The sequence below is a fragment of the Muntiacus reevesi genome, chromosome 1, assembly GCF_963930625.1.
Source record: "Muntiacus reevesi chromosome 1, mMunRee1.1, whole genome shotgun sequence".
Lineage (NCBI taxonomy): Eukaryota > Metazoa > Chordata > Mammalia > Artiodactyla > Cervidae > Muntiacus > Muntiacus reevesi.
The window spans coordinates 258,010,251-258,037,148 of record NC_089249.1 but is presented as its reverse complement, the minus strand read 5'-3'; the positions used below and the strand labels follow the sequence as shown (position 1 = coordinate 258,037,148).

Genomic DNA, 26,898 nt, shown 5'->3' with positions numbered 1-26,898 from the left:
CAAAATGGTAATTTTTAATATAATAATATAATATATTAATAATAATATACTTTATAGGGCTGTATAGCATGTTATGAGTGGCTCAGATGGCTTCACTGCAGAATTCTAACAGATGTTTGAACAAGAATTTCTTCTAGAATACAGAGGGAACACTTCCCAGTTCATTTTATGAACCTGACCCCAAAACCAAAGACACTAAATTAAAGAGAACAGACTAATTTCTCTCAAAATTGTAAATGTAAAAATCCTTAACAGAATATTAGCAAAGAGAATTCAGCAACACGTAAAAAGAATTAAACCCCGTGACCAAGTGGGGCTATTCCAGAGATACAAAGCTGACTCGGTATTTGAAAGCAAACCCTGGAGTCCAGCATATTGTCAAGCAGTGGCAGTGGTGTCCGGGAGCCTCCACTGAGCAGGTCCGGGAAGAAGGTGTGTGTGTGTGCTCAGTCGTATCCACTGACTCCCTGAACTGTAGGGAGTTCAGGGAGTCTGCTAGGCTCCTCTGTCCACGGAATTTTCCAAGTAATTTTCCAATAATTCCAAGAGGAGGTTGCCATTTCCTACTCCAGGGGATCTTCCAGACCCAGGGATTGAACCTGTGTCTCTTTCCTGTCCTGTACTAGCTGGCAGATTCTTTACTACTACGCCACCTGAAGGTGAGGCCAAGCAAACCCTGTGAAGTGAAAAAACTGGACTTAACACACATGGCTTTTGTTCAAAAAATAAAGTGTTGCACTCCTGACACATCAGGTGACACCTGGCTTGTCCACCTAACGCTTGTCTGATTGAGAGCTTCGGACACAGAAGGCCCGGGAACAAACAGGAGGAAGGTTGGCTCGAGGCTTCAGATGCTAAATGGGACAGTCCAATTTCCTAAGGTCAGTGTGACCCCAAGAAGAGGGTCCAGGAGCAAAGACGGCACTCCAGGCAATAAGCTGGCACTAGAACTATATGGAAACCAACTCTGAATTTTTTTGTTTAGAAACTTCATATTTACACTTTGAACCACATCCCTATAAATTTGACTTTGAAAACATTGAGCTGGCACCTTTCCTAACCTATACCAAAGGTGGAGATAGAGACTGCTAGCTAATAAAGTTCATCTCTGTATGAAATTCGTTGTTACCAGCCCTTCTGCCTGGGGTTCATCTCATAAGAGGAAAAAGTTCCCGGCTGCCCCTGGGAAGTCTCTGGGCATTCATTCAGGACGGAAAGCATCATGCCCTCCGCACCTTGCCTGCAGCCTCTCAGCGCTCTCCATCCCAGCTTCCGTACAAGCTGACCGCCTCCTCCCTCCCCATGGAGGCACAGCCCTCAGCCCAGAGCTGCTCTCGCCCTGAAATCACAGGTGTTGAGGACTTCAGCTGGGAAGCAACCCTCAGCACTGAAGGGTGGGAACTGGAGGGTAAAAACCCCAGCTCCCACTTTGCTGGGAGGAATAACTCCGGCAGGTTCTTCACAAAGGTTAATATGCTTATGACTTGGGAATAGTAATAATAGCAGCTTCTGACTCTAGCAAGCTGGGGATGGGACGATTCTGCCTTTCTAACAGAACCCCAGGTGATGCTGATGCTGATGATCTGGGGACCACACTTTGACTCTCCTACAAGTGTTTTCTGCAGTTTTCTCCCAAATAAACTGCTTGCTCTCAAATTTCTGATGGAGGGTTGGCTTTGAGGGGAAGCGCTTTTTTTTCTCTTATATTTCATGTTCCTTGTTCTCAGTTTTCTCAGAGCCTGACCATTAACTTTGCAATGTGACCCACGGTAAATACCTCATTTCCTCATGTTCAGAATGAGGGGGTCTGACGATCTCGTTTCCCTCCCACTCCAACATCCTAAGATGTTCTTATTATTCTAGTGATTATCATATTCTCTCTACTCTCCCTGAACAGCTCTCCTGCTCTTGCGCATGACCTTCTAAAATCAAGTTGGCTTCAGAGCCAGCTCATCTTCAAAAGATGTCTCTAAACAGAAATGGGAAAATGGAAGTCTTTTCTTCAAACATAATAGCAGAAATCTTTGACAGATAAAGGATATAGCAAATGTTCACACATGCTGATGCTATTAAAAAAAAAAAAACCATAAGAACAGTAGTTTCAGGCAGAGGCTATGAAATTGAAAATTGGTACAAAACCAACAAAAGCTAAGAAACCATAATCAAGACATCTAATTAGGAGATAATACATATAACAAAGCATAATGGTGACTTTGTGTATTTTGCTTCTTTGGTCATACATTCCTAGACATACATATACAGACACATGCTGTCCTTTTCCAGATAATCATTTTGGAAAGTCAAGTATACATATAAAGCAAGTACATACATATTATTATGTTAGTCACCGTTTTTTATCCCAAACAATAAAACCCAGCCTAAACACGTTTTATTTCCAATAACTTAATACATTTTCTAAAATATTAATAAGTGAAATTCGCACGTGTAACTGTTAGGCATTGCTGTGTAACAATCCCCCAATCACAGTGACGGACAAAAATAAGCAGTCAAATCCCATTTAGGCCTCTGCATGTCTGTTGCATGGCTCAGCTTCAGGCTGCAAGTCTGTAGGTCGGCTGGAATGGCTCCGCGATACGTGAATGCAGCCCGGCACCCAGATGCTCGTGGGGCAGCGGCTCAGGCACAGCCTCTTCTCACTGCAGAGGTCAGATGTCCCTAAAAATAAGGGCTAGGTTCAAACTGGTACACTGTTACCTCCTCACATTCTATAAAATCCAAGTCACATGGCCAAGCCACACACCAGTAAGCGCCTCCCGTGGAGTTATCAGTCGATGTAGTGAGTATTTGCTGAGTAATAATCCAATCTGCCGAGATGCTATAAAGAACTCTAGAGGCACTTTCTAATGAGGAATGATAAAAGCGGTAAAAGCAATAACACTGTTATTTGAAAATCAACTTATAAGGGGACCATCCTGGAAGCATAAGTTTTAATTTGTTTAAAAAAGTCATTTTATAGAAGTCAAACTTCCTACTTACCCAGCTGACTGCATCCAGTTATTAAGTTCATATGGGACAGAAACCTACCCACAGAGGATCCTGAAAAGCTATAAAGTCCATGTTTCCTTCATTCCTCTCTTATGTTAAAAGCGTTTTTAAAAAAGAAGCATTTTACCAGAATCTCCATTCAGATGCTCCAAGTTGGGGCTTAGCAGGCCGTCTGCAAGGGATGAAAAAGCAGCACTGACTTGTTGGAGTCGATGAGACTTTGTGGTAAGTCAGGAGTCCTGAGTTCAAGTCAGGTGCTCAACTACCTTAACTGCCCCTTCACATCAGCTGCCTGCCTGACACACCCCTCCAGACGCCCATTTCCTCACCCCTGAATGCCCTCCCAGATGCAGCCAGTCCTTCTAATACCACATCTATGACTCTACAATATGTTGTAGGTTTTCTGCTGTCACTGTTTCCTTAATGGGGAGTGCTTTGTAGAATCACTGATTTCAGCTCTAGAAAGCTTATGTGTGCTAAAGGTTAACAATGATAAATCTTATTTAATATTCTAGATTCTCTCATCAAGAAGAAATTCTCTTGGGGTTTTTGTTGAGCTCATTTGCAACGCAGCAACAATTTATTCTCTACATTAAAATCAAAAGGTTGCCTTCCCTTATTGGGTGACTCTGATATGCCAGCAAAAATCAGCTCCTCTGTTTGTTTGGCTGTGGGGTAATTTCATAACAAAATGACGAATAACAGAGGGGCTTTTTTTGAGCCATCATATTATCCTAAGAACCAGAAGGTGGATTTTGAACTAGGGATGGGAGGAGTGATTGCCCACCCTACCTGGCAGTGTACAGCAGAAAAAAAGAAAGAAAAGTCAAATACTTTAAAAATCAACTTCTAATGCGAAAGGTCTACATTTCTCTAGAGAAAATTTAACTAATTAGTTATTAACTCCCCATCACTTGTCAAGTTCTTCAGGCAGACAGTAACCTCACTATTCTACCTGGCAAACACCCATGTCTCCTTAGCCAGGCACACGCCCGTGAGTTTGGTACTTCATCTCACTAATTCTCTGCACAGTCCTCTGAGATAAGTGCTATCTCCCCTTCACAGGTGAGAAACCCGAGCTGGCTCCAGCTTTGCCAACCTCGGTCGCCCCAGATTCAGTGAAGAGTTCCCTTTCACTCTCCTCGCGACATTCCTGGCCCCTTAAATCTCACCTCCTGGTGCCGCAGGGCGCGGGATGCGGGCTGGGGACAGCGGCTCAGTGCCCTTTGGAGCTGGGGCGGGCCCGGCCGGTGGCCAGGCGGCGCCCAGGCCGGGTCGCTTCGCACTCTTGACGAGCCATGGAGCTGGAGCGGCCGGCGCCCGCGGAGGTGCGCATGAGCCAGGCCATCCAGCCTGCGCACGCCAACCCCCGGGGCGAGCTGAGCGCAGCGCAGCTGCTCAAGTGGATCGACACCACAGCCTGCCTGGCGGGTAGGAGTGCTGGAAGGCGGGTGTAAGACCAGGGAGACCCGGGGTGCCGGCGTCCGGAATGCGGGAGCCCTACTTGAGGGGCCCAGTGTATGTTGGAGAGGCGAGTGTCCGGGATGGCGGAGAGTGCCTGGGAAGTGGGCTGGGATGTGGAGATGCAGGATGGCGGGTGTCGGGAAGGCAGAGGTCAGGATGTCAAAAGATCTGGGGCAGTGGGGTGCAGGTCTGCGCCACCCTAGGACCCGGAATGGATAAGGAGGGAGAAGGAAGGAGAGGATGGTATTTACAGAGTTTTAAGCCTTGTGCAGCTGGGAAACAGCGATTGAGATTGTTTATCCAGTACTGGGAAAGCCCTGGACCAGTGGTTCTTAAACCTCTTGGTCTTTTATCCCATTAAATAAGCGATGCCCCAAGAGAACTTTCATGTGAGTTCTTTTTTATATGCATACTTACCATATGTGAAATTTTTAAAAATAATTCTTTTGAAAATAACAAAAATCCATTACGTATTTTCATTGTAAAATGACTATTTTCAACAAGAACATAAATGTACATAGAGAAGTGGTATTGGCTTACATTTCTGCAGATCTAACATTCAGTTTAACACATTACCCATCTCCCATATCTGCTTCTGAATTCAGGTTGTTGCCTTCCCCACCCTTGTGTAGCCTGCACGAAGGACCTTTGCACCTGCTGTTCTTTCTGCCTTTGCACTTTTCTCCTGGCCCTTCCTTGCATTCCATCTCCACGAAACACCATTCCTGCACAGCAGTCTATCCTAACTGCCTGCTGTGCACTTGCACCCTTTCATCACTTTTGTCACGACACCCTTTCCGCATTCCTTCACACTGCTTAACACAATCCGCAATTACTTTGTGTGTTAGTATGTTCACCTTTGATTTCCTGACTGGCCAATTAGCATGTGAACTAAAGCTAGTTTTCTAATGGTTACTAGGCACTAAACAAAAACCTCCTGATTATATGGATGGGTAACTGGATGGATGTGTCCAGAACGTGCAATCTTATTTAGGAAACCAGGCTTTGCATATGATACTTAATAGACTCAGAAAATGTACATTTTAAGTAAACTATGTGAGGATAAAATATTAGAGCTGGAAGGAGCTTAAGATCACGTATCCCAGGATTCTTATTTTACAGAGGACAAAAGTAAAGCTCAGCTAATTACAAATCCCTGCTTTCCTCAATGAGTGTTCATACAATTTCTAATCCCCTGTGTGTTAACCACCCACAAAATTCAGTCATATATCCGATGCCAGTTTGTTTGATTTCTGTTTGTTGATAGAAATGTTTGGTTTCTGTCTTAACAGGTTTAATCAGGATTTGAGGTTGGTTATAATAACATAATAATGGCGACATGAATACAAATGTAATTCACATGGAGGAGAAACCAGTATAGAAATTATGGAGGTTGCTAATAATAACGATGCCTATTTCCATGGCAACTGAATTCATCATGTGAATATTGAAGTGACTTTTAAAGTTACCTCACTCAGTGCTTCTGTCCTATAATGAAGGAACAATTGCCCTTTTGCAATTTTCATAAAAATTTCTATGCTTTTACATCTTTGGAAACTCAGGCCACAGCAGGAGTCAACTGATAACCAATTACTGTGGACCTTAATAGTTATATTATTAATAATACAATATTGAAGAAATCTTTATGACAAAGTTGGTTTGGGAACATGGTTAATACCTGTGTTAAACACTCTACAAATTAAATTACCCAATGGAAAAAAACACAATGTTCTTCAGAGGACCATATAAGAACCCACAATTTCTATAACATATCACTCATAATAACTAGACTTCAATCCAAAATTACTTGATTTTGTAAGAAACAGGAAAGTATGACCCATTCTTAAGAGAAGAGACAGAAAGTAGAGACCAATCCCTAGAAGACTTAATGCTGGAATTAAACTTCAAGAATTTTTAAAGCGAGTGTCATAACTCCACTCAAGAATATAGTGAAAAATATGATCATAATGAAAGACAAAGTAAATCTTAGCACAGAAATAGAAACTATAAAAACAATAACTCAATGGAAATTCCAGAACTGAAAATTATAGTATTTGAAATTAAAAACTCACTGGATAGGATTAAACAAAGAAAGGAGGTGACTGAGTAAAGTTACTAAACATAAAGATGGATCAATAGAAATTATTCAATCTGAAGAACACAGGGAAAAAAGGAATTTAAAAAATAAAATGTCTGGGATTTATGAAAAAAATCAAATGCATAAAATGCCTTTTATAATTGAAGTCCCATAGATAAGAGAAGGTATGGAAAAAAAGCAAATATTTGAAGAAATAATAGATGCAATTTTCCCAAATATGGTACAAGATTGCACAGATTCAAAAAGATCATAGGACACCAAGCAAAATCAATACAAAGAAAGTCACATTTATGCACATCATCATCAAACTATGGTGAAGAGAAAATCTTGAAAACAGAGAAAAACACTTTATGATAGATAGGAAAACAAGGATTAGAATTAGCCACTGACCTCATTAGAATTAGGGCTTTCATCGAGGCTCAGATGGTAAAGAATCTGCCTACAATGCATGAGACCCAGGTTCAATCCCTGGGTTGGGAAGATCCTCTGGAGAAGGATATGGCTACCCACTCCAGTATTCTTGCCTGGAGAATCCCATGGACAGAAGAGCCTGACGGGCTACAGTTCATGGGGTCACAAAGTCGGACATGACTGAGCACCTAACACTGTTTCTGCTCCTTCTCATCTTTCAGATCTCACTTCAAGCATCCTCTCCACATGGACACCTTCCTTGACATCCACCCAGGTGTGGTTCCTCAGTTACAGACCCTCAGAATATCCATGTTTTCTTCAGATCACCTAACTTATTTTGTGATTATGTACTCGTTTAATTAATGTCTGGCTCCTCCACTATACTCCATGAGAATAAGGACAGTGGCTGTTTTACATTTCCAGGACTTTACATAGAGGTTGGCACAGCACAGGATGTTCTTCAGTCGCTAACTCACATCCGGTTCTTTGCAACCCAATGGACTGCAGCACACCAGGACTCCCTGTCCTTCACCATCTCCCTGAGTTTGCTCAAGCTCATCTCCATTGGGTCAATAATGCCATCCAATCATCTCATCCTCTGTTGTCCTCTTCTCTTGCCCTCAATCTTTCCCAGCATCAGGGTCTTTTGCAAACAATCTTCTCATCAGGTGGCCGAAGTACTGGAGCTTCAGCTTCAGCATTAGTCCTTCCAATGAATATTCAGGGTTGACTTCCTTTAGGATTGACTGGTTTGATCTTGCTGTCCAGGGGACTCTCAAGCACCTTCTTTAGCACCAAAATTTGAAAGTATCAATTCTTTGGCATTCAGCGTTCCTTATGGTCCAACTCACATCCATACATGACTACTGGAAAAACCATAGCTTTGACTATATGGACCTTTGTTGACAGTGATGTCTCTGCTTTTTAACATGCTGTCATACCTTTTCTTCCAAGGAGCGTTTTTTAATTTTGTGGCTGTAGTCACCGCCTGCAGTGATTTTGGAGCCCAAGCATTTAATTAATATTAGTTAAAAGAAGGAATGAAGAAGTCACCATCATTTTGATCAATCATCATTCCTGGATTACCTCCACTTAGCTACTATTCCTCAGCTTCTCTCAGTTTTCCCAGGAAATCAGAAATAGCTTTAGAGGTCCTCCACTTTTACTGACATACTGCATGAAGGACAATTAAAACAAAGAACCAGAACAGATTGGTCCTGTCGAATTCATATCTGTCACAATTACAAAGAAAAATGATCACACATAAAATTTGTGGCCCTATGTTGGTTCCCCATATTTTAATTTTTCACTTTTAATTTAATGGCCCTTGAAAGTCTATAATATAGACCATGGCAATTGAGTCCCTGAAGCCCATATTCAGCCAAGAACTTCTCTAGGGAGCATTCCTTGGTTGGCCTTTTTTCTCAGAGTTTTTATTGCTTCTACAGTCAAAATCACTATTTAGAACAATGTATTTGATCTTTCTAAGCCAAAATTGCCTCATTTGTAAAATGGAACTATTAACAGTACCAACCTCATGTAATTAATATGCATACTTAGCTCAGTGCCAGGCCAATAATAAATGATAATTATTATGATGATTATGTTTCTTTGTGATCTCTAATGCAATCTGGTATGGTGCTACATACACATAGAAGACACCCAATATACACAATAAAAAGTTAGTCTTTTTTTGCACTTCAGTCATCATTTAAATCACTCAAAATTTGGTAACTCATGTTGGTTACCAAATTGGTTGGTTACAGGGTTACACTTTATCGACAAGAATAGTTTAATAACCATATCATTCCCTCATGTCAGGTAACCAGAATGAGTTTAGTCAACACTGTACAGCATATATTTGCAAGAGTCCCAATCATTCTCCAGAAAAAGGGCATTGACTATGGCTAGGTCTCTGTCACTGAGTAGGCTCATTAAAAGATAGGACTGATTCAGCTCAAAGTGTCTGAAAATCAATGGGAATTTAACAAATATTTGATACTTTGAACTGAACTGAGCCCACCTTGAGCATTTCTAGAGTCTAATATTTTTATGTGTCTTTTCTCTAATTGAACTTCAGACCTGGGAAGCCCATTCTCCCCTCTCCATCACTCAGTTCTGCTATGGTTAGTTTTTTAGTTACTCAGTTTAGGTCATGTGTATTTGGAAGAATAGCTATTTCCAGTGAGTAAAACCAGAATGTCCCATTTTCTACAGAATTAGATCATAGGGAGGAATGTTTCACATACTTGCTCTCTAGAGTACTTTATCATATCTCTTTACCTGGGACTGTCAATATATATTACAATTAAAGTAATCCTCTATACACAGGGAATGTAGATTCAGTATAATTCACTATCTCTTTCTTTTTCATAATATGGCACTAGGAGTGAAGTCTGCAAAATTAAAATAGAGTTAAAATTTCTTTAAAAGAGCTAATGCAGTCAGTCTGTTTAGGTTTTAATTGTTCCTCAAAATGAAATTCTGGAAAAAACACACGTCAAAATTTTTCCCAAAGAGGATAAATTCTGATACTTTTACATAAAGTAAAACCAACAATAATAAAAAACAAAAAACTCAACGAATTAAATAATGCAGACAGGGACCATGGAAATAACTGGAGCTCCTTCCGAACCTCTCACCCTACTCAACGCTTTCCTCCTCCTGCATAATTAATGCAAGTGAATTTCATATGGATTTAGTAGTAATAAGTAAATAATGATTAAATACTTACTACATGCCCATCTCTATTTCTCTGACGCCAAGACACGTTTCTCTCTGATTTGGGATATGACCTTGAAGTCTTCTTTACTGTTCAGTGCTTACACTGGTTAAGTGGTTTAAATATATTCAGCCACTGGTTACGTGAATAATAGCTACAGCTCTGATGCACTGTTTTGTTTTGTTTTGTTTTTTTTTAAAGAAGGGTAGTACTTGACAAAATAGTTAAAGCTGACACCAACTTATTGAAGTTACTATTCAAGTAGCTAGATATGCTGAGTATTGGTGTTAAATTTCAAATCAAAGAGAGTGTAAGTTAAAACTTTGGAGGAAGTACAGTAATTTCCATGCAGTAGAGAAATAACTTATCAAGCAAAGGAACTGTTATCAATCCAGTTCATTCAGAAGGGTGGGCACAGTGGTTCTGTACTGAATAGAGGGATGAGTTACTAGAATAAACCCACTTGTTTTGTTCCTCTTCCTGCATGCTGAAGTATATAAACATAACTAATCCAGCCTTCTTTTTATTTTTAACCTATTTTTTGAAGCTGAAAAACATGCTGGCGTTTCCTGTGTCACAGCCTCAGTGGATGACATACAGTTTGAAGCAACAGCTAGGTAAGTGGCATTGCTTTATCATGCCTTTCCCCTGGGTTTATTAGTTCATTTACAACATGTATTTGTGGCACCTAAGCTTACTCATTTGGAGTCAGGGATCCAATTTGTTAATAAGTAGTATTTGAGCCAATGTAAATCAGTAGATAATAATAATTTCAGGACCTACTTTTAGTAAATACTCTTAGTGTAAAATTTATAGCCCTGATTTATTAAGAAATAGCTCTCAGCATTAAATGCCTTTTGGTATAAGGCATTACAGGATTTCTAAAAGCTGACCCTTAAATGGCTTCTTCCTTTACTAGGAATAATTAATGATAAGTATCTTTAAAATGGTGAATTTCATCATTAGGTTGTTGGGTAAATATTAATTAATCTCAGTAGGGATGTTAAATTATGAAAAACATTTTATATGTGGGAGTGTGTATGTTTTACCATTTCTTATTGTAGAAAATTTCAAGATATACAAATCTTTCAACCATATACAAAAGAAGAGAGAATAGCACCATGTATTCCCAAGGACCCAACACCTAACTATGACAATAATCAATTCATGGATGATATTGTTTCATCAGCACCCCTCCATAATCCCCCACACACCTGGACTATTTTTAGGCAAATCCCATAATCATCTCTGAATATTTCATATATATTTCTAAAAAAATGGGCTCTTTTAGAAAACATAATAACATAGACACAATACCATTAACAAAAACTATCATTCCCAATAGTCTTAAAAAATGTTTGTTTGTTTGTTTTTTAATTTAAACAATTGGTCTATTGAATCAGGAACCAATATGGCTGATGTGACCTTTAACATAAAATTTTCCTTCTCTTCTTTTCTCTTGCAATTTATTTTTTAAAGAAACCTGGTCTTTTGTCCTATACAGTTTACCACATTTTGTATCTGCTGTCTCCCTGTTTAATATGTTCACTGATACAGGGTTGGTCATTATTTCTATACCTTTCTGGTGGCAGAATTAGGAGTTATGTTTTTTTAAGAGGTCATATTAGTAATTCTAATGAACTAGGGTCATATAGTTTTATTTATTTGATTTTATGTTTGTATCTCTTTTTCTTTATGAATATCTTGACCCTAAAAGACATAAACATAACTTACAAAAAAAAAAGGAAGAGAGAAGATTGTCTGCTGCTAGTCTGGGACTCTTCCCAAGGATCATGGCATAGTTGCCACCAGTTTTCAAACCCTAGGGAGTCTGTCCACTGAGATGCCCAGTTCATCTCTCCAATCTTCAGCTTACATTTATCTGGCACCTATCCATTTATATACAAACAAAATTAAGTTAAATAAAACCACACACATAAAAAATTATACCCTCAAAGTTAATCCAAAAGAAATTTTTGGTAGGCATTAGAATCATAGATACGGCGAGACCTTTAGAACTCAATGCAGTCATCTTTGCACTGATAAGAACCCGAGGCCTAAGCCCCATAGCCAGCCAAAGGTCAGAGGGCACTTACAGCCTGGATCTTCTTACGCTCTATCCAGTGCTTTCCCCAACCCACTTCTTCTATCTTTGTGATCAGCAATCTTTATTGAACATCTCCTGACACTTGTCCTCATTGTCTGCTGCAGTGTCTGAAAGAGCCCTTGACATTCTAGAGATTTGTAGATACAGATGAAGGTCTGCTGACTAAGTGCAAACACTATGTGATTTTTTTCCCCTCAAGTAGAAAAAGCTGACATGTGTCTTTATCTCAACAAAATTACAGATTACTGAAAATGCAAACTTTTTTGAGAACACATTAAAGCACCATTATTAAGCTTAGGAAAGCCAACAGTATATTACAATAAAATATCTATTATATACTTTCCAATCCTAAATTCTATAACTTAGACTTAACAAGTAATCTCAGCGTTGAATTGTAGTTTGCCATTTGTACTATGTTGTGTTTGTGTTATCAGAAAGGATTTGTGGCCACTAAAACACATGGGACCCACACCATTAAAAAATAAGAAAACTGAAAGCTACCTATAGAAAGCCATATAATTTGGTTAAAAGCCATATCAGATATTTTTAACTCACAAATACATACTGCATATACCAGAAGTACTGGTCTAGGCTCAAGAGAATATGTGAATGATTATGACACAATTCTGGAGTGTGGCAGTCATTCAGTCTGGTAAGAAAGTCAGACAAATACATAGTCATCAGAATAGAGGATGCAAGGCTAGGGTGAGTTATAAGTTCTGGGAGGTACATGTTGACTAGAGAATCAATGAGTTTCATGATGGAGGTAGTATTTAATATGGGCCTTAAAATGAGATATAGATTTTCACCAGTACACCTCTGAAGTAAGGGAGAAAAATTGAGGAAGCTTGTATTGGATAGACCCTTAGATGACTGAGGGGCCTAAACACAAAAGCTTTGAAACAACTTGTGGTTACATGATCAGAGTTCCAGAAATAATGTGGAGTGAATGAATCATCTGGCAACACTGAGTGGTCCTATAAGCCTAGTGAAGCTATTCCATTTGTTTGCTTGCTTGCTTGTATGTCTATCCATTTACTTGTTAACCAACATTTTAAAATATCAGTTGCATAGGTTTGCATGTGTTTGTTGTAACTTCTCTTTAGGAAACAGCTGTGGTACAAGGTGTAGATTTGGAAATCATTTTGCACATCATCTTAGCAAAGGCCCTTTTCTGTTAAGAGGCTAGTCAGCTGACACATGTGTGGTTTACAAAGATCTGCATCTGTTTTTGGTGCTGTCTTGTTATCATTAATTTGCAGTTTTCATGCATGAGCATTATCAACATGGTAAGGTAGAACTGTTCTGTGGCACACATATTTAAATGAATCTTCAAGTCTAAAACGAGATGTGCTAGAATTACTGAGGGTTTTTTTTCTTCCCCAATAGAGTTGGACAAGTTATAACCATCAAAGCAAAAGTTAGTAGAGCGTTCAGCACAAGCATGGAGGTAAGAGGCTCCCTTTTCTTCCTACTGCCTGTCGGTGCTCATCTCTTTATTGTTTACAGAGGGCCAAGGGGGAAGCCTGGAGTAACTTAGAGTTTATGAGATTCTGAATGTCAGAAGGCCCTTGAATCTGTAGTCAGGCTCACAGGTAAATAAGGAGACTATGTTTTCCTGCTACTACAATTAAATGTGATGCAATGAATGGTTTTTGCACAGAAGGGTACACAGAAAGTAAACATACAAGGGGAGAAGGACACCCTTGGTTCTTTGCCAGGTATGGGTTTTATTTCTTAATTATTCTGACTCTACTAATTTTCTAACTCCACTTTTTCCCCATCTCCTCACTCCTAGTGAAAACCAGCCCCACAATTAACTAGTTTTTGAAAGGCAGAGTAACTGAAGCAAGAGGGAAGCTTAGACTTCTCTTCTTCATCTACTTTTCTTTTCTTTACTATAGTTATGAATACAAAATTCTCAGAATTACAAAGGTCTCAATGCAGGCTAAAATAGCAGGAAGGGATTTCCTGGATCCCATATTGCAACTTGTAGCTTGGTTAGTAGCAGTCCCTTTGCTCTCTGGGCACCAATGACATGTAGGGACTTATATGTGTATCTTAGGGCTCCCATGACGAAGTTTCACAGATGAGGTGCCTTAAGTAACAGAAACTGATTGCCTCACCGTTCTGCAGGCTAGCAGCCTAAATCAGGGTGTTAGTAGGGTCGGTTCCTTTCCAGGGCTATGGGAGAGAATCGGCCCCCATCCTCCCTCCTGACCTCTGGTGGTTTGCCAGTGATTTGCTTCACCCCGATCTCAGCCTGTCTGTACATGGTGTTCTCCCTGTGTTGCTGTGTCCATCCTACTCCAGAAGGACCTTGCCGTAAATAATTACAGCCCATTTTCAAATAAGGTCACATTCTGAGGTACCAGATTTGGTGGGGGACACAAATTAACCCATAACAGAACTGTTTTGGTAATAACCATACCTATGGTGATGACTTTACCCTGATTTAGTCCTCACTTTCCCCTAGTATCTATATAAACAGGGTACAAAAAACTTGAAAAATTCAGAAAGGTTATACAAACTTGTGGATAAAATGAGCCATGTCAGAGACAGTGTAACAGTGCTTCTGGATTCTGATTCTCAACCATAGGACTCTTGATCTCTGCACATAGTAGCCTCTGGGCCTGGCCTTTCTCCTGAGAGATAGTACTCTCCCTCTATTCAGCCCATGCATAGATGAAAGTCCCCTTTCTTTTCTCCTGTCCTTTTCCCTGAGACCAGCCAGAATTTCCAAAGGAAGTTTGACTAAAAGCTAAGAAAAGAACAGAAAAGAGAAAAAATAAATAAATAAAATGCCCAGTGAGTGGAAAGCATAGATTTCTGATCTGAAGAAAAATAAATACTAGCCCCATTTAGGGCTGATCTAGTCTCTCTACAAAGTTGTGGTCCTCTGTGGTCTCTATGAATGAGTTATGTATTCAGTGAGGTCTGGCTGGAGGGAACACCAGATTCCCAGGGCTCTGTGAGCTCTTGGAATTTTTACAAGAGCTCAATTTACAATCGTTTCTTTCCCAGAAACTGTTCTTTTCTGGCTTTGTGAAATTTCACCCTACACAGGCTCAGACTGGTATCAACCTAACTTACTCAACAGGGACAATATGCACATACCTGGGATTCTTTCCTTTTATAGCGCCTTCCTTTCTGGGACAATCTCAGCTGCCTTGATCTTGATTTCTGGGTCCTCATTTCAGTGCTTCCCATTTCCCCCCCTTGGTCATAGTCTGGGAACTGCCTGCAGAATGAGAGCCCAGGCAAGTGCTCCCCTCATTAATCTTCCCTTTCTGTGGAGATCCAGCTCTGCATTGCCTGCTGTCCTATGTGTGAGAACAGTTGCTTCCTATCCTTGGTCCAATTTTCCAGTTGTTTTCATACGATATGGTTCCAAACTGACCTACTATGTCATGACAGAAAGTGAAATTCTCCCTGGCATATGTTTTTGAGACATCATTAACTATTCTAATAGAAGACAAGGCTCAGAACTTGCTTTAACTCTCCAAAACGGTTGCTTTGTTTTTACCGTTAGTTGTCTATTTTTCATCTGCCTATTTCTCTGAAAGTAGAAAGTTATGTGGGTGAAAGCTATTGGGAGTTGAGAATGGATGGTTTAAATCTGGTTACTCACCATCTAGTTAACTTACATTTACCATGCAAATACTAATTTGGTTTCATAAGTTAAGTGACTCACTGACTGATGTTTATTTCTGTACATGATGTACTTGGTGAAGACGAAGAAATAGATACTATCGTTGATAACACAGTGCTGAACTAAGATGGGCGAGGTTGTCCACTGTTTCAAGAAGATAGTATTATTTCTCTGGGCTAAGTTCCCGCACTTCTGCAGAATGTGATCATGATAAGGACCTAAGCTTCAGAGTTCTTCATGTGGGAAATCCAGTCCACTGTGCTATCACCATAGAGTGTCTTAGCCAATTCTTGCTAATCCTGAAAAAGAAAACTCCTAAAAGAGGAAACAAAGCTGCAAATAACGTGACTATAAATAACATTTTATCCATGTCAACTTGGTTATAAAACTGAGACTGAAGAGTAAAAATAGTTATGGTACACCTCTCTGATGGTGTACCATCTATAAGGCATTTGTTAAAATCTTATTTTCAAAAGCACATTTAGTAATAATAGGATTTGAAAATGTTTAATAAATGCCCCAAAGTTGTAAGATATAATATAAAACTGTAAATGCAGTATGATAGTCTTTTGTGTGTGTGTATACAGATACATATACATACACATCTATATACATATAGACACATTTCATATGTATGTATATAACACTGGAAGAAAGTTTATATAAAGATTAGTAATTATTAATATGGGTGATGGGATTAGTGATAATATTTACTCTTGATAGTTAGATTCCATTTTTATCATTTATTTTTATACTTAACAAAATTTTCCATGGTAAATATATATTTTTCTATAATCAGAGATTTTTTTTTCAATTTAATAGAAAATCATGGAGAGGACAATACTGACTAAAAGTAAATTAAAATACTGGTTTTATTCAAAAAACAAAGCAATGGTGAAGTGCATAAATGAATTTTCAATGCCACAGTGTCATGTGTTGTCTGGATGACTGAAAATTTTTTATTTTTCTTTCCACTGTAGATCAGCATCAAGGTTACAGTAGAAGACATGCTCACTGGCACTGAGAAACTTGTTAGTGTGGCTTTCTCTACCTTTGTAGCCAAACCAGTTGGAAAAGAAAAGGTAAATTCCTGTCTGAAAAGTATCTAGCATATAATTCAGGGACTCATTAACAGAATTACCAGCATCAGAATTGTTATAGGTAAGGGACATTTCTTTCTTGTCAGGAATACACTTTCCCAAGATTTGTTATTCACCAATACTTACTGTAACTGTCACCAATACTTATGCAATGATATCACAGTATTAACTACGTTAGAAAAATTGAGAGATGTAGCCAGTTTGTGAAAGAGGGAAAAAACACTGTGCTTTAAGTGATCTGAAGGTCATATCAGTTTCCCAAAAATATTGTTTACTGGTTTGGTTCTTTTGTGGTTATGTAACTCAAAATTGGGTTAAAATATTTTTTAAAGCAAGAGCATTTTAGCTACCAATTGTGCATTATGGTCCAATCACTTTTTCAAACCTAAAGGAATAATGTCAAAGTTGCTGAGTTACTGAAGTTTGAAAATAAGCTGCAGGCCATATGGTGTAAAAACACCCTTAAGAGAAATATGTTGGCCTGATGTAGGTATTCCAGTGGGCTTGCCTGGCATTGGCCCAGAGCAGCTTGTCCTTTGTCTACTGCAGACTTACTATAATTTCTTGGATTTTCTTTTTAGAGCCAGGATACCTAGGGCAGGATCCACACTTAGTATAAGCATTTTAAAATGTAATAATTCAAGTTAGAACTCAAATCTTTCACTTGAAGGATTGCTTTAGAAGTAGGCACAGTGGCTTCTCCTCGCTCCACAAGTACTATTCACTCTGCAAAAGTCTTCCTCACGTGGAACAGCCAGCTGGGACAAAGCAAAGTTTTCCCTGTACCCCAAAGCAGCCGTCACCAGCAGCTCCTCACGTGGGCCAGGAGGCACACAGATGGACCAGGGCCTAGTGAGGCCAGGGTGGTACCTGGGGGGCAGGTGTCTCTGCAGTTTCGTATACTGGGACACTTCTTCCCCTCTCTGATATAAAGCAGACCACAAAGCAAGTCGCCACTGCCCAGGGGCATTGTTTTTTCAAACTGAAGTTCATATCACTTGTTGTATTACAAAAATGCAGCTTTCTGGGCTGTATCTCAGACCTATTGAATTAGAATCACTAGTATAGGAGTTTGGAATCTGTAGTTTGACAAAGCATCCTAGGGATCCTATGTTCACTAAAATCATTGAGACACTGAGACAGGTCTTGTCAAACATTCTGTTTCTCCTGGAATCCCCTCTGAATCTCCAAACTTTTGTGAATGAGAGAATATGGGGGTGATTGCAGGGTTCTCATATCTGAGAGCAAGTGACAGAAAGGAATCCATCTCCCCAAATCATTCCTTCACATGGAGGAGAAAACGAAGCCCATCTTCTTCCCCCTCCAGCTTCAGGGACTTGTGGAATAAGAATAGTATAGCCACACTTCAGTCTAGTCTCCGCTGAGCTTAAAGATCTGTTTTCCAGCAGTGCTTCTGAGAAAGCAAGTACCCTAAGTGCTGCCATAATTGGTTAGCTCAGATAACCTTTATTATAAAGCACCTGTATTTTCTAGTTGGTAACATTCTTACTCAGTAGCACGCCATTAAGAGAGCCATGAAAAATCAGTGGTTTCAACCGACAGGGCTACCTGGGTCTCTGTCCAAAGTGAGTTCATTCCAGGATGAGATGGGCAATGATTAACTCAGTCTAGTTCAACAATGACACAGACCAGATCATAGAACGCTTCCCAAGACTCCACAGGGTAAGCCCGTGTAAGGCCTTACTGAAGCTAAAGGAAATGGCACAGCAGCAGAAAGAAAGCACAGCAAACGTCCGAGACGGTCAAGACTTCCAACCAAAGCTCTTAGCACACAAAATGTACTTCATTTGCAGATTAGAAAGCCAAAACATGAGTTTACCAGGTGGTCTTTTGCACCCCACTGGTCACACAACTAAAATAAAGCTATGTAATTAGTTAAACCAGTATAAGCTATTAGTCATTACACTCCTAAACAAGTTGGATGAGGTCATCCAGGGGCGTTTGACTTTAACCATGTATCAGAAATCGCTAGCTATTTCACTGTTATCTTGGTCAAGGGTCAGACTTTACGTGGCCTGTAAATAAGCATGGAGCTCTCCCAGTTCAGCTGCAAGGTGACTCACACACAGGACAGCAGTCAGGCATTCTGGAAGAACTTGAGCCCTTGCTTCTGTTGCATCACATTTCCAGGTTTCTGGAGGTCAGCTGGAGCTTTATTCTGATACACTGATTCTTTCAGTTTGCTTATTAGATAATGTTCCCATCATGTGATGAAATTTCCAAAGAGGGAATATCATGACAGCTTTCTCTAGAATATCCTTCTCTCCCTCTGATATCTTAATTTTTCAAAAGGTAGAAAACATTTCTTGATAAGAATTTAGTGGAATCAAAGTCCCTCTCCTCATTCATTAATTTGAAGAATATTTTCTTTTGTAATTCTGTTGAAAATTTTTTAAATCAGGGAAAATTAATATTTGGAAAACTTTTCAAAGGCACATATTATATGAACAAATTATGAAGCCTACGTTGATTTTTTTAGTTTAAAAATATTTTAGGAAAAAAATTAAGACAAAATAAAATGTACACATCCATAATATGTACATTAAATGTTCATATCCATAAATGCTCTATTTACTTTGAGTTAGAAAATAATGTGGCATATTATTTGTTTTTGCAAAGTTCATGTTGTGCTTTTATAATTTAACAAGGCAATGAAAGATAAATGTTTTTCTTTTTCTAGATTCAATTAAAACCAGTCACACTTCTAACTGAACAAGATCATGTGGAACACAATCTGGCTTCTGAGAGAAGGAAAGTTCGATTACAACATGAAGATACCTTTAAAAACTTGATGAAGGAAGGTGGCAAGTTTGACGGTTAGTAAATCTATTTACAGGAACTTTAATTATATGATCGTGATCATATTCTGGAGGAGGTTCCATGTGCACTTGAAAAGAATGTGCATTCTGCCACTGTCCTGATCCTTTCTGGTAGTGAGACAGAAAACCAAAGACAGAATAACCTCAATTCAGGTCAAAGTTCCTGACCAAAAAAAATGTGGGATAAATGTAACATTGTCCAAGAGGAATGACAAAATACTTACAAACATCCAAAGTACAAGAACTGAAATTGACCTCCAGATGAGTATGTCCCAGTTGGAAACCTGTAGAAAGGATGAGGTTTGTTTACTGTCCTTAACATGGGTGCACAACCAAAGCTCTGAGCCTAGACTGGTCTCTAGACTAAACCGAGGAGTGTCCCATTTCCCCAGTGATTGGCAATTACCTCCAAATAGGCATACTTCTGCACCAAGTTTCCCTATACTGAATACATTCCTGTATACATTTCCTAGATGATCCTTATACATGCAACCTGCCCTAGTACACAGCTCTATGTACCCCAGTGTATGCCATGTATGTCTTTACAGGAATCAAGTCAATTTTTCTTTAGTTATCCATCAGAAAAGGAGTTGCCTTATATCTGAGTCTTTACAAAGTCTCTCACAGTATAGGTCTTTTCTTATTTTTTTAATTTTACCTTGGGAACACAATATTCAAACAATTACACACCTTTCTTTTTTTTAATTTAGCTATATATTGTACAGATGATTTATATTAATTTATTTTGAACCAAAAAAGTACCATTTGAGTATGAGAAATTAACCTTAAAAAAAAATCTCAATCAGTACTAGTTTTGGATGTTTATAAAAAATTATCTAGCAAAATCAGTACTTAAAAAAGATGGAAGTTGGAAGGATTTAAGAATTTAAGATTTTATATGCTTTTTAAGGATTACTTTAGGAAGCAATCCAATTCTGATTACAGCAATATGGTGGACTCGCAGTCTGAAAAAAATCTAAAATTTCTGGACAAAATATTTACAAACACATCTCAGCAGGCAGAAAACTAAGAAAGAGGCTTCAAGTCCACAAATGATCAGAAACACAAATACTGCAGTGTAAGGAGACACAAGTGCTGGCATTTGCTAAGGAAGGCCCTGTAGGTGGTAGACCCTGAGCTGTGTTTTAAGGGGCCCACCCGAGCTCAGGAAGCACAGTCAAGTGGGAAGCTGGATCAGGGAACCAGACCTGGAGCTCAAACACCTCCAAAATGATACCCTCGGGGGGTCAACTGGAAAAACCATGCCTCCGAGAGCTCTTTCCAGCATGGAAACTTAGCCCTATGTGGAATGGAAAAACACTTGTTTCTTTTTGAGGATTCAATCACAACTGCATTCTCAAGCATGTCTGGTGTCAGAATTCACATAATTTGTTTGGTTTGAAACAGACCAAGTATAACATAGTGTGAATTCATACTGTGTTAAGTACCCACAGGTGATCTGCAGCCACAAATGCAAATCCTCTGTGCAGACAGGACTTTAAGCCCAGTCCTCAAGAACCCCCACAGATAGAGATCCAAGGAATGTAAGCTCTTAGACAAGAATCATAAGACAAAAGTCAGTCACCTGAATTCAGAAAAGCACCGGACAACAGAATGAAGCCTGCAAGGAAGACTAAAGAAATAGAATTTAACACATAAAGAATCTGAAATAAGAACGTAAATATATTTTAAGAAATAAAAGAGCATCAAAAGTATTATGTAGGAACAAGTAAATGACCTAGAACATTAGATAAAGAAGCAAAAAGAATAGATAATAATTAAAATTTAAAACTTAATAATGAAACAGCATCTGAGATAGTAAACTGGAAAGTAAATCTGAGGGAGTTACCTAGAATGCAGATGGATAGACAAGGAAATGGAAACTATACAAGAGAGATTAGGAGACAGAGAGAATGGAGTAAGAAGTCTAAGAAGCATCTAATCAAAGTTCCACGAAGAAAGGAGAAAAAGAATGGGAGAGAAGTAACATTTGAAGCAAACAACACAGATATTTTATTAAGAGGTAACAGGAAAGTTTAATATGCATATGAAAAGATTTTGGACCTCATTATTAATCAGGGAAATGCAAACTATAACCACCACGAGACACTATATCACACCCACAAAACTGGAAAAACAGAAGGGTCCACAATACTAATTAAGTGAAAATGAAGAGCTGGGGAAACTATTGTAAAAACAGAAGTATGAATGAGTACAATCATTTTTGTTGCCTAAAAATATCCTGTTGATAGTAAGGACTGTGAATGTGGAATAAATTAGCAAGTTCAGTTCAGTTCAGTCGCTGAGTCGTGTCCAACTCTTTGCGACCCCATGAATCACAGCACACCAGGCCTCCATGTCCATCACCAACTCCCGGAGTTTACTCAAACCCATGTCCATCGAGTCGGTGATGCTATCCAGCCATCTCATCCTCTGTCGCCCCCTTCTCCTCCTGCCTCCAATCCCTCCCAGCATCAGGGTCTTTTCCAATGAGTCAACTCTTCGCATGAGGTGGCTAAAGTATTGGAGTTTCAGCTTCAGCATCAGTCCTTCCAATGAACACCCAGGACTGATCTCCTTCAGGATGGATGGTTGGATCTCCTTGCAGTCCAAGGGACTCTCAAGAGTCTTCTCCAACACCACAGTTCAAAAGCATAAATTTTTCGGCACTCAGCTGTCTTCACAGTCCAACTCTCACATCCATACATGACCACTGGAAAAACCATAGCCTTGACCAGACGGACCTTTGTTGGCAAAGTAATGTCTCTGCTTTTTAATATGTTATCTAGGTTGATCATAACTTTCCTTCCAAGGAGTAAGCCTCTTTTCATTTCATGGCTGCAGTCACCATCTGCTGTGATTTTGGAGCCCCCAAAAATAAAGTCTGACACTGTTTCCACTGTCTCCCCATCTATTTCCCATGAGATGATGGGAACAGATGCCATGATCTTAGTTTTCTGAATGTTGAGCTTTAAGCCAACTTTTTCACTCTCCTCTTTCACTTTCATCAAAAGGCTTTTTAATTTCCTCTCTGAGCTACCAGGGAAGTCTAAAATCAGCAAAGGTAAGTTTATTCATCCATCCATCCATTCATTCATTCAGTAAATACTGACTGAGCACTTACATTCTGAAATTCCATTAGGATTTTAAAAAATCAATCCTTACCCAAAGAAGCTCAGGATCTAGGGCGTCAGATAATCAAAGGTCACACAAACATAAAATTGTGACTGTGAAAGAGAGGTACAAGTAAGAGCTCAGTTGTGGAGGTCAGAGAAGGCCTTCCTGAGGAAATGGTAACTGAGATGGGCCAAAACAGAACAGGAGGTAAATGGAAGATGGTGATGGTGGCCAGTGGAACTGCTACTGACAGAGAGAGACCATGTACTAATGCCCTGATGCTGAAGATGGCATTTTAGTTATAGGAGCTGAAAAATGCTGGAGTGGCTGGAATGGAGGGAGAGAGAGATTAAGAGATGTGATGGGGGAAGAAGGGGTGCTACTGGCATTCAGACTAGCTGGGGCTGGAGAGGTAGGCATGGGCCAGATAAGAAAGAAAGGGCTTGGGGGTCATAAGAATGATTGAGGCTTTCCCAATAGGCCAAGGGGAAGTCACTGCATGTTTTTAAGGAGGGGACTGAAATGATCAGTGAAATGCAGGGGAAAAAGTAAAAGAAAAAGACAGTTAATTAAAAATATAAAATTTACACTAGGAAATGGAATGAAAATCTCTGTAACCACACTTTTCTGCTGACTTATATGTAAATGTGCCAAGGAGGGCTCCATTCCCAGTTACCAGCAACAGCTGGGCATATTTGTGCTCTCACACTGCCAGCTCAGCTCTGCCTCTGAGAGTACAACCAGCATGGTACCCCTGATTTGTAATTCCTCCCCCACCTCCTCAACAACAGCACGTGAGATTTAAGCCTAGCTGGTGATTCACTTGATGATGCAGGAAGTATAACTGAATACATTTTACTGCTTTGCAGCCAAAGTAAATGATTTCTCCATTGTTGAGAGGAAAAACCAATTTGTCAGTAAATGAAGCAGATATGATTCAAAAGAAGCAGAAAGACACTAAGAAGAACAACGTATTTATTGTGTCTTTTCTTTTTGTGACTGCTTTCATTACACAGCAGTCACCAGGGGAGGCCATATTCCCATTCTGAAGTTTATAGTGCAGCAAACAGTTCCAGATTCTCAGTGTCCATGGCCCCTAAAGCTCAAATCCCTTTCTTTTCATTAACTTTTACCATAAATGGGCCATATTTAAAGTTATACTTGATAGGTCTTGAGACATGGACACCCCCATGAAACCATCACCACAACCAAGACAATAACATATCTGTCAATCCCCAAATTTCTTTCTGCCCTAACCTGCTCTAATCTGCCCTTTCTCCACCTGAAGCAACTCAAATTTAAACTTACTTACTCTTTTGATCAAAATTCTGGTTGACTTATAAAATAGGTTGGAATACAATCTCTAAAATGCCCTTTCCGATCTGTTGTCTTACCCAGTTCACTGTTAAATAAAACCTATTCATTTCCTTGGGAGTTTTAAGTCTTCAGTTCAGTTCAGTTCAGTCGCTCAGTCGTGTCCAACTCTTTGCGACCCCATGACTCACAGCACACCAGGCCTCCATGTCCATCACCAACTCCCGGAGTTTACTCAAACCCATGTCCATCGAGTCAGTGATGCCATCCAGCCATCTCATCCTCTGTCGCCCCCTTCTCCTCCTGCCCCCAATCCCTCCCAGCATCAGGGTCTTTTCCAATGAGTCAACTCTTTGCATGAGGTGGCCAAAGTATTGGAGTTTCAGCTTCAGCATCAGTCCTTCCAATGAACACCCAGGACTGATCTCCTTCAGGATGGACTGGTTGGATCTCCTTGCAGTCCAAGGGACTCTCAAGAGTCTTCTCCAACACCACAGTTCAAAAGCATCAATTTTTCGGCACTCAGCCGTCTTCACAGTCCAACTCTCACATCCATACATGACCACTGGAAAAAGCATAGCCTTGACCAGACGGAGCTTAGTTGGCAAAGTAATGTCTCTGCTTTTTAATATGCTATCTAGGTTGGTCATAACTTAGGTCTTGGGTAATAATATTTAATTTTTAATTAAGTATTATTATTTAATTAATATTTAGTTTGTATAAAAATTAAAAATAATTTAATTTTTCTAAAAATCTCATGAGTTGAAGGAAAGGTTATAACCTCAGGTTCTGCATTTAACTCTACCATTTTTGTTTATGTCTACCTTTCAGATTCCATTTGTGATGATGAGGAAGGAACTGTTTCCACAAGAGGCACTTCTGTTCAGAGCATTGAACTTGTCCTCCCACCCCATGCAAACCATCATGGAAATACATTTGGTGGCCAAATTATGGCTTGGATGGAGGCGGTGGCTACTATTTCTGCAAGGTTCTTGGTTTTAACCCTTGGTTTGTGATCTTGAGACTAGTCAGGAGAGGGCAGAAGGTTCTGAGGCTGGCTACTGGGTGAGTCAAGGGAACAAGCAGAGAACAATGTTGCCTTTTATCAAACTGAGAAAATGATCAGTCATTTTCCTATTTACCTGAGAATTATTCTGTCCTTTTCTGAGGGTTAAAGTTTAAATGCTTTGTTCAAAAATAAAAAAGGAAATGACAGTTCTTACAGTTAATCTGAATTATGACTGTTGATCTTGCAACTCTTGTAAAGTTAGTTATGACAAAGTAGATGGAAAACAGAAATAGAAGACAGCCATTACACTTCAAAACAGTCAAGATACAAACTTTTTAAAAGGTGGTTCACAACTAGGTCTGACCTCTGAAGCTGCTGGTTAGAATCATTACGGCCAAAGGATTAACTGAAAAATACAATGAGAAAGAGGGAAGAACTTGGAAAAGTACTTTTAAACGCTGCTCAGTTTCAGAAAGGGTCATTTCATTCTTAATGGAGCCATGTAGGTAATTGGGCAGCTTTAAAGAACAGTGTAGTCTCTGAAAGTGCATTTGAACAGGATCTGCCCTTCTGACAATTTCTGTAACCACTGACAATTGTTAAGGTTTTATTTTCCCTAAATTAAGAGAATTTTATTTATTAATATGTCTATAGTTATGACTATAATTAGAAACCTGTGGTTATCCTAAAATTGTGTACAAATATAAGAGCTTGTTTTTAAAACGACATTGTCACTCTTAATGACAATAAAGCATTTAAGCCTATTCTACTATAAAGGCTCACAATGCAATTAACTATGGCAGAATCTGTTCACTTATCATTGGCAGAATGACCACAGTGGGAATCTAAAATGTAGACGATTATAGTAACTTTCTGAGATCAAATTTTCTTTATAGATTTTCAAAACTTCGCATACCAAAAAACTGTAAAATGTGTACCTTGCAGCCTTTCAGGCTTTGTACAGCAATGCAGGTAACTTTTTTGTGGGGAAGAAGAATTGGTCTTTGACATGTGGGTGAATTTAGGTAACAGTGAAGCCAAGGAACTCATGAGAATGGTATCAGTTGAAAGTTCTCTTCACTGTTTCCTATGCCAATCTGGGAGTCACGGCTTTCTGTGACTACAGTCCTGAGCTGTCAGGAGGAATAAAACTCTGAAATCAGAACAAAAGACAGTTGTTTGTTTTTTGGAGATACTTCCATAGGGCACAAAACAAGAACAGGACTGTCACCACAAGAGCAGAAGCACCAGCATCTTGGGAAAGCCACCCACAGACTGGGACACTGTATTCCCTAAAATATTTGCAGATAATGTTACAGGACCACTCTCGACACACACAATCCCATTATTTTTTATCCTCTTGAGCTAAAAGAGAAGTTCATTAGAAAGCATCCCGAACACAGGTCTATTGCATCCATTAAGCAAAGCAGTACCTCCTGAAAACATTTTGGAGAATGATCACGTTTTTCTTTCTCTCTCCTTCCCTTTGTTTCACCAGCCGCCTGTGTCGAGCGCATCCTGTTCTGAAGTCCGTGGACATGTTTAAGTTCCGGGGACCATCTACAGTTGGAGACCGTCTTGTCTTCAATGCCATAGTCAACAACACATTTCAGACCTGGTAAAGCATGTCTGGTGCTCTTAGATTGCTATAAAATGAATTCAAACTTGCACATAAGCAATGCTCTTTGTTTTATCTCAACCTGGAGGTGAGTATAGGGAATACTTTAAAATAACCACATTCCTTCTAATTTTTTTTTGAAATTTCATGTTCAAAATCTATAGACATACATATTAATCCTCTGTTCCACTGAGGCCTCCTTACACTATGTTATGATAAGTTGGTTTCTGTCTCATAATAAGGTTGACTATATTTCCCACTTGATCCAGGATGGTCTTGGTTTGTGCTTTATCAAAATTTATTCATGAATGTATATAAGTTTCCACTGACCTTTTTTACTACTTGAAAGTGGGAAAGTAAAGCAGACATGCACCCAGGAGCTTGTACATAAGATCAATCGACTTGATGAAATGGATGTTAACCGCTGCATAGATTAGCAG

At 39.4% G+C, this 26,898-nt stretch overlaps 1 protein-coding gene and 1 long non-coding RNA gene across 3 annotated transcripts in view; one reads left to right on the top strand and one right to left on the bottom strand.

Annotated features, from left to right (window-relative positions):
* Positions 1 to 1,980: 1,980 nt before the first annotated feature.
* LOC136156370 (uncharacterized) lies at positions 1,981 to 26,402 on the bottom strand. The gene is made up of 5 exons (XR_010660946.1): positions 26,274 to 26,402; positions 25,779 to 25,993; positions 19,625 to 19,684; positions 19,360 to 19,508; positions 1,981 to 2,676 (listed from the first exon to the last, which is right to left on the bottom strand). It is a non-coding gene; the product is annotated as an uncharacterized lncRNA (long non-coding RNA).
* The window catches only part of ACOT12 (acyl-CoA thioesterase 12), a 36,604-nt gene continuing 14,010 nt past the window's right edge, over positions 4,305 to 26,898 (top strand). The window contains exons 1-7 of one of the 2 annotated variants that reach the window (XM_065919070.1): positions 4,305 to 4,437; positions 10,249 to 10,318; positions 13,198 to 13,258; positions 16,441 to 16,542; positions 19,262 to 19,397; positions 24,663 to 24,819; positions 26,339 to 26,458. In XM_065919070.1, the coding sequence (XP_065775142.1) occupies positions 4,305 to 4,437; positions 10,249 to 10,318; positions 13,198 to 13,258; positions 16,441 to 16,542; positions 19,262 to 19,397; positions 24,663 to 24,819; positions 26,339 to 26,458 (779 nt within the window). Of the gene's footprint in view, positions 4,438 to 10,248; positions 10,319 to 13,197; positions 13,259 to 16,440; positions 16,543 to 19,261; positions 19,398 to 24,662; positions 24,820 to 26,338; positions 26,459 to 26,898 lie in introns of those variants that run through there. The other variant, XM_065919071.1, reaches the window with a different exon arrangement.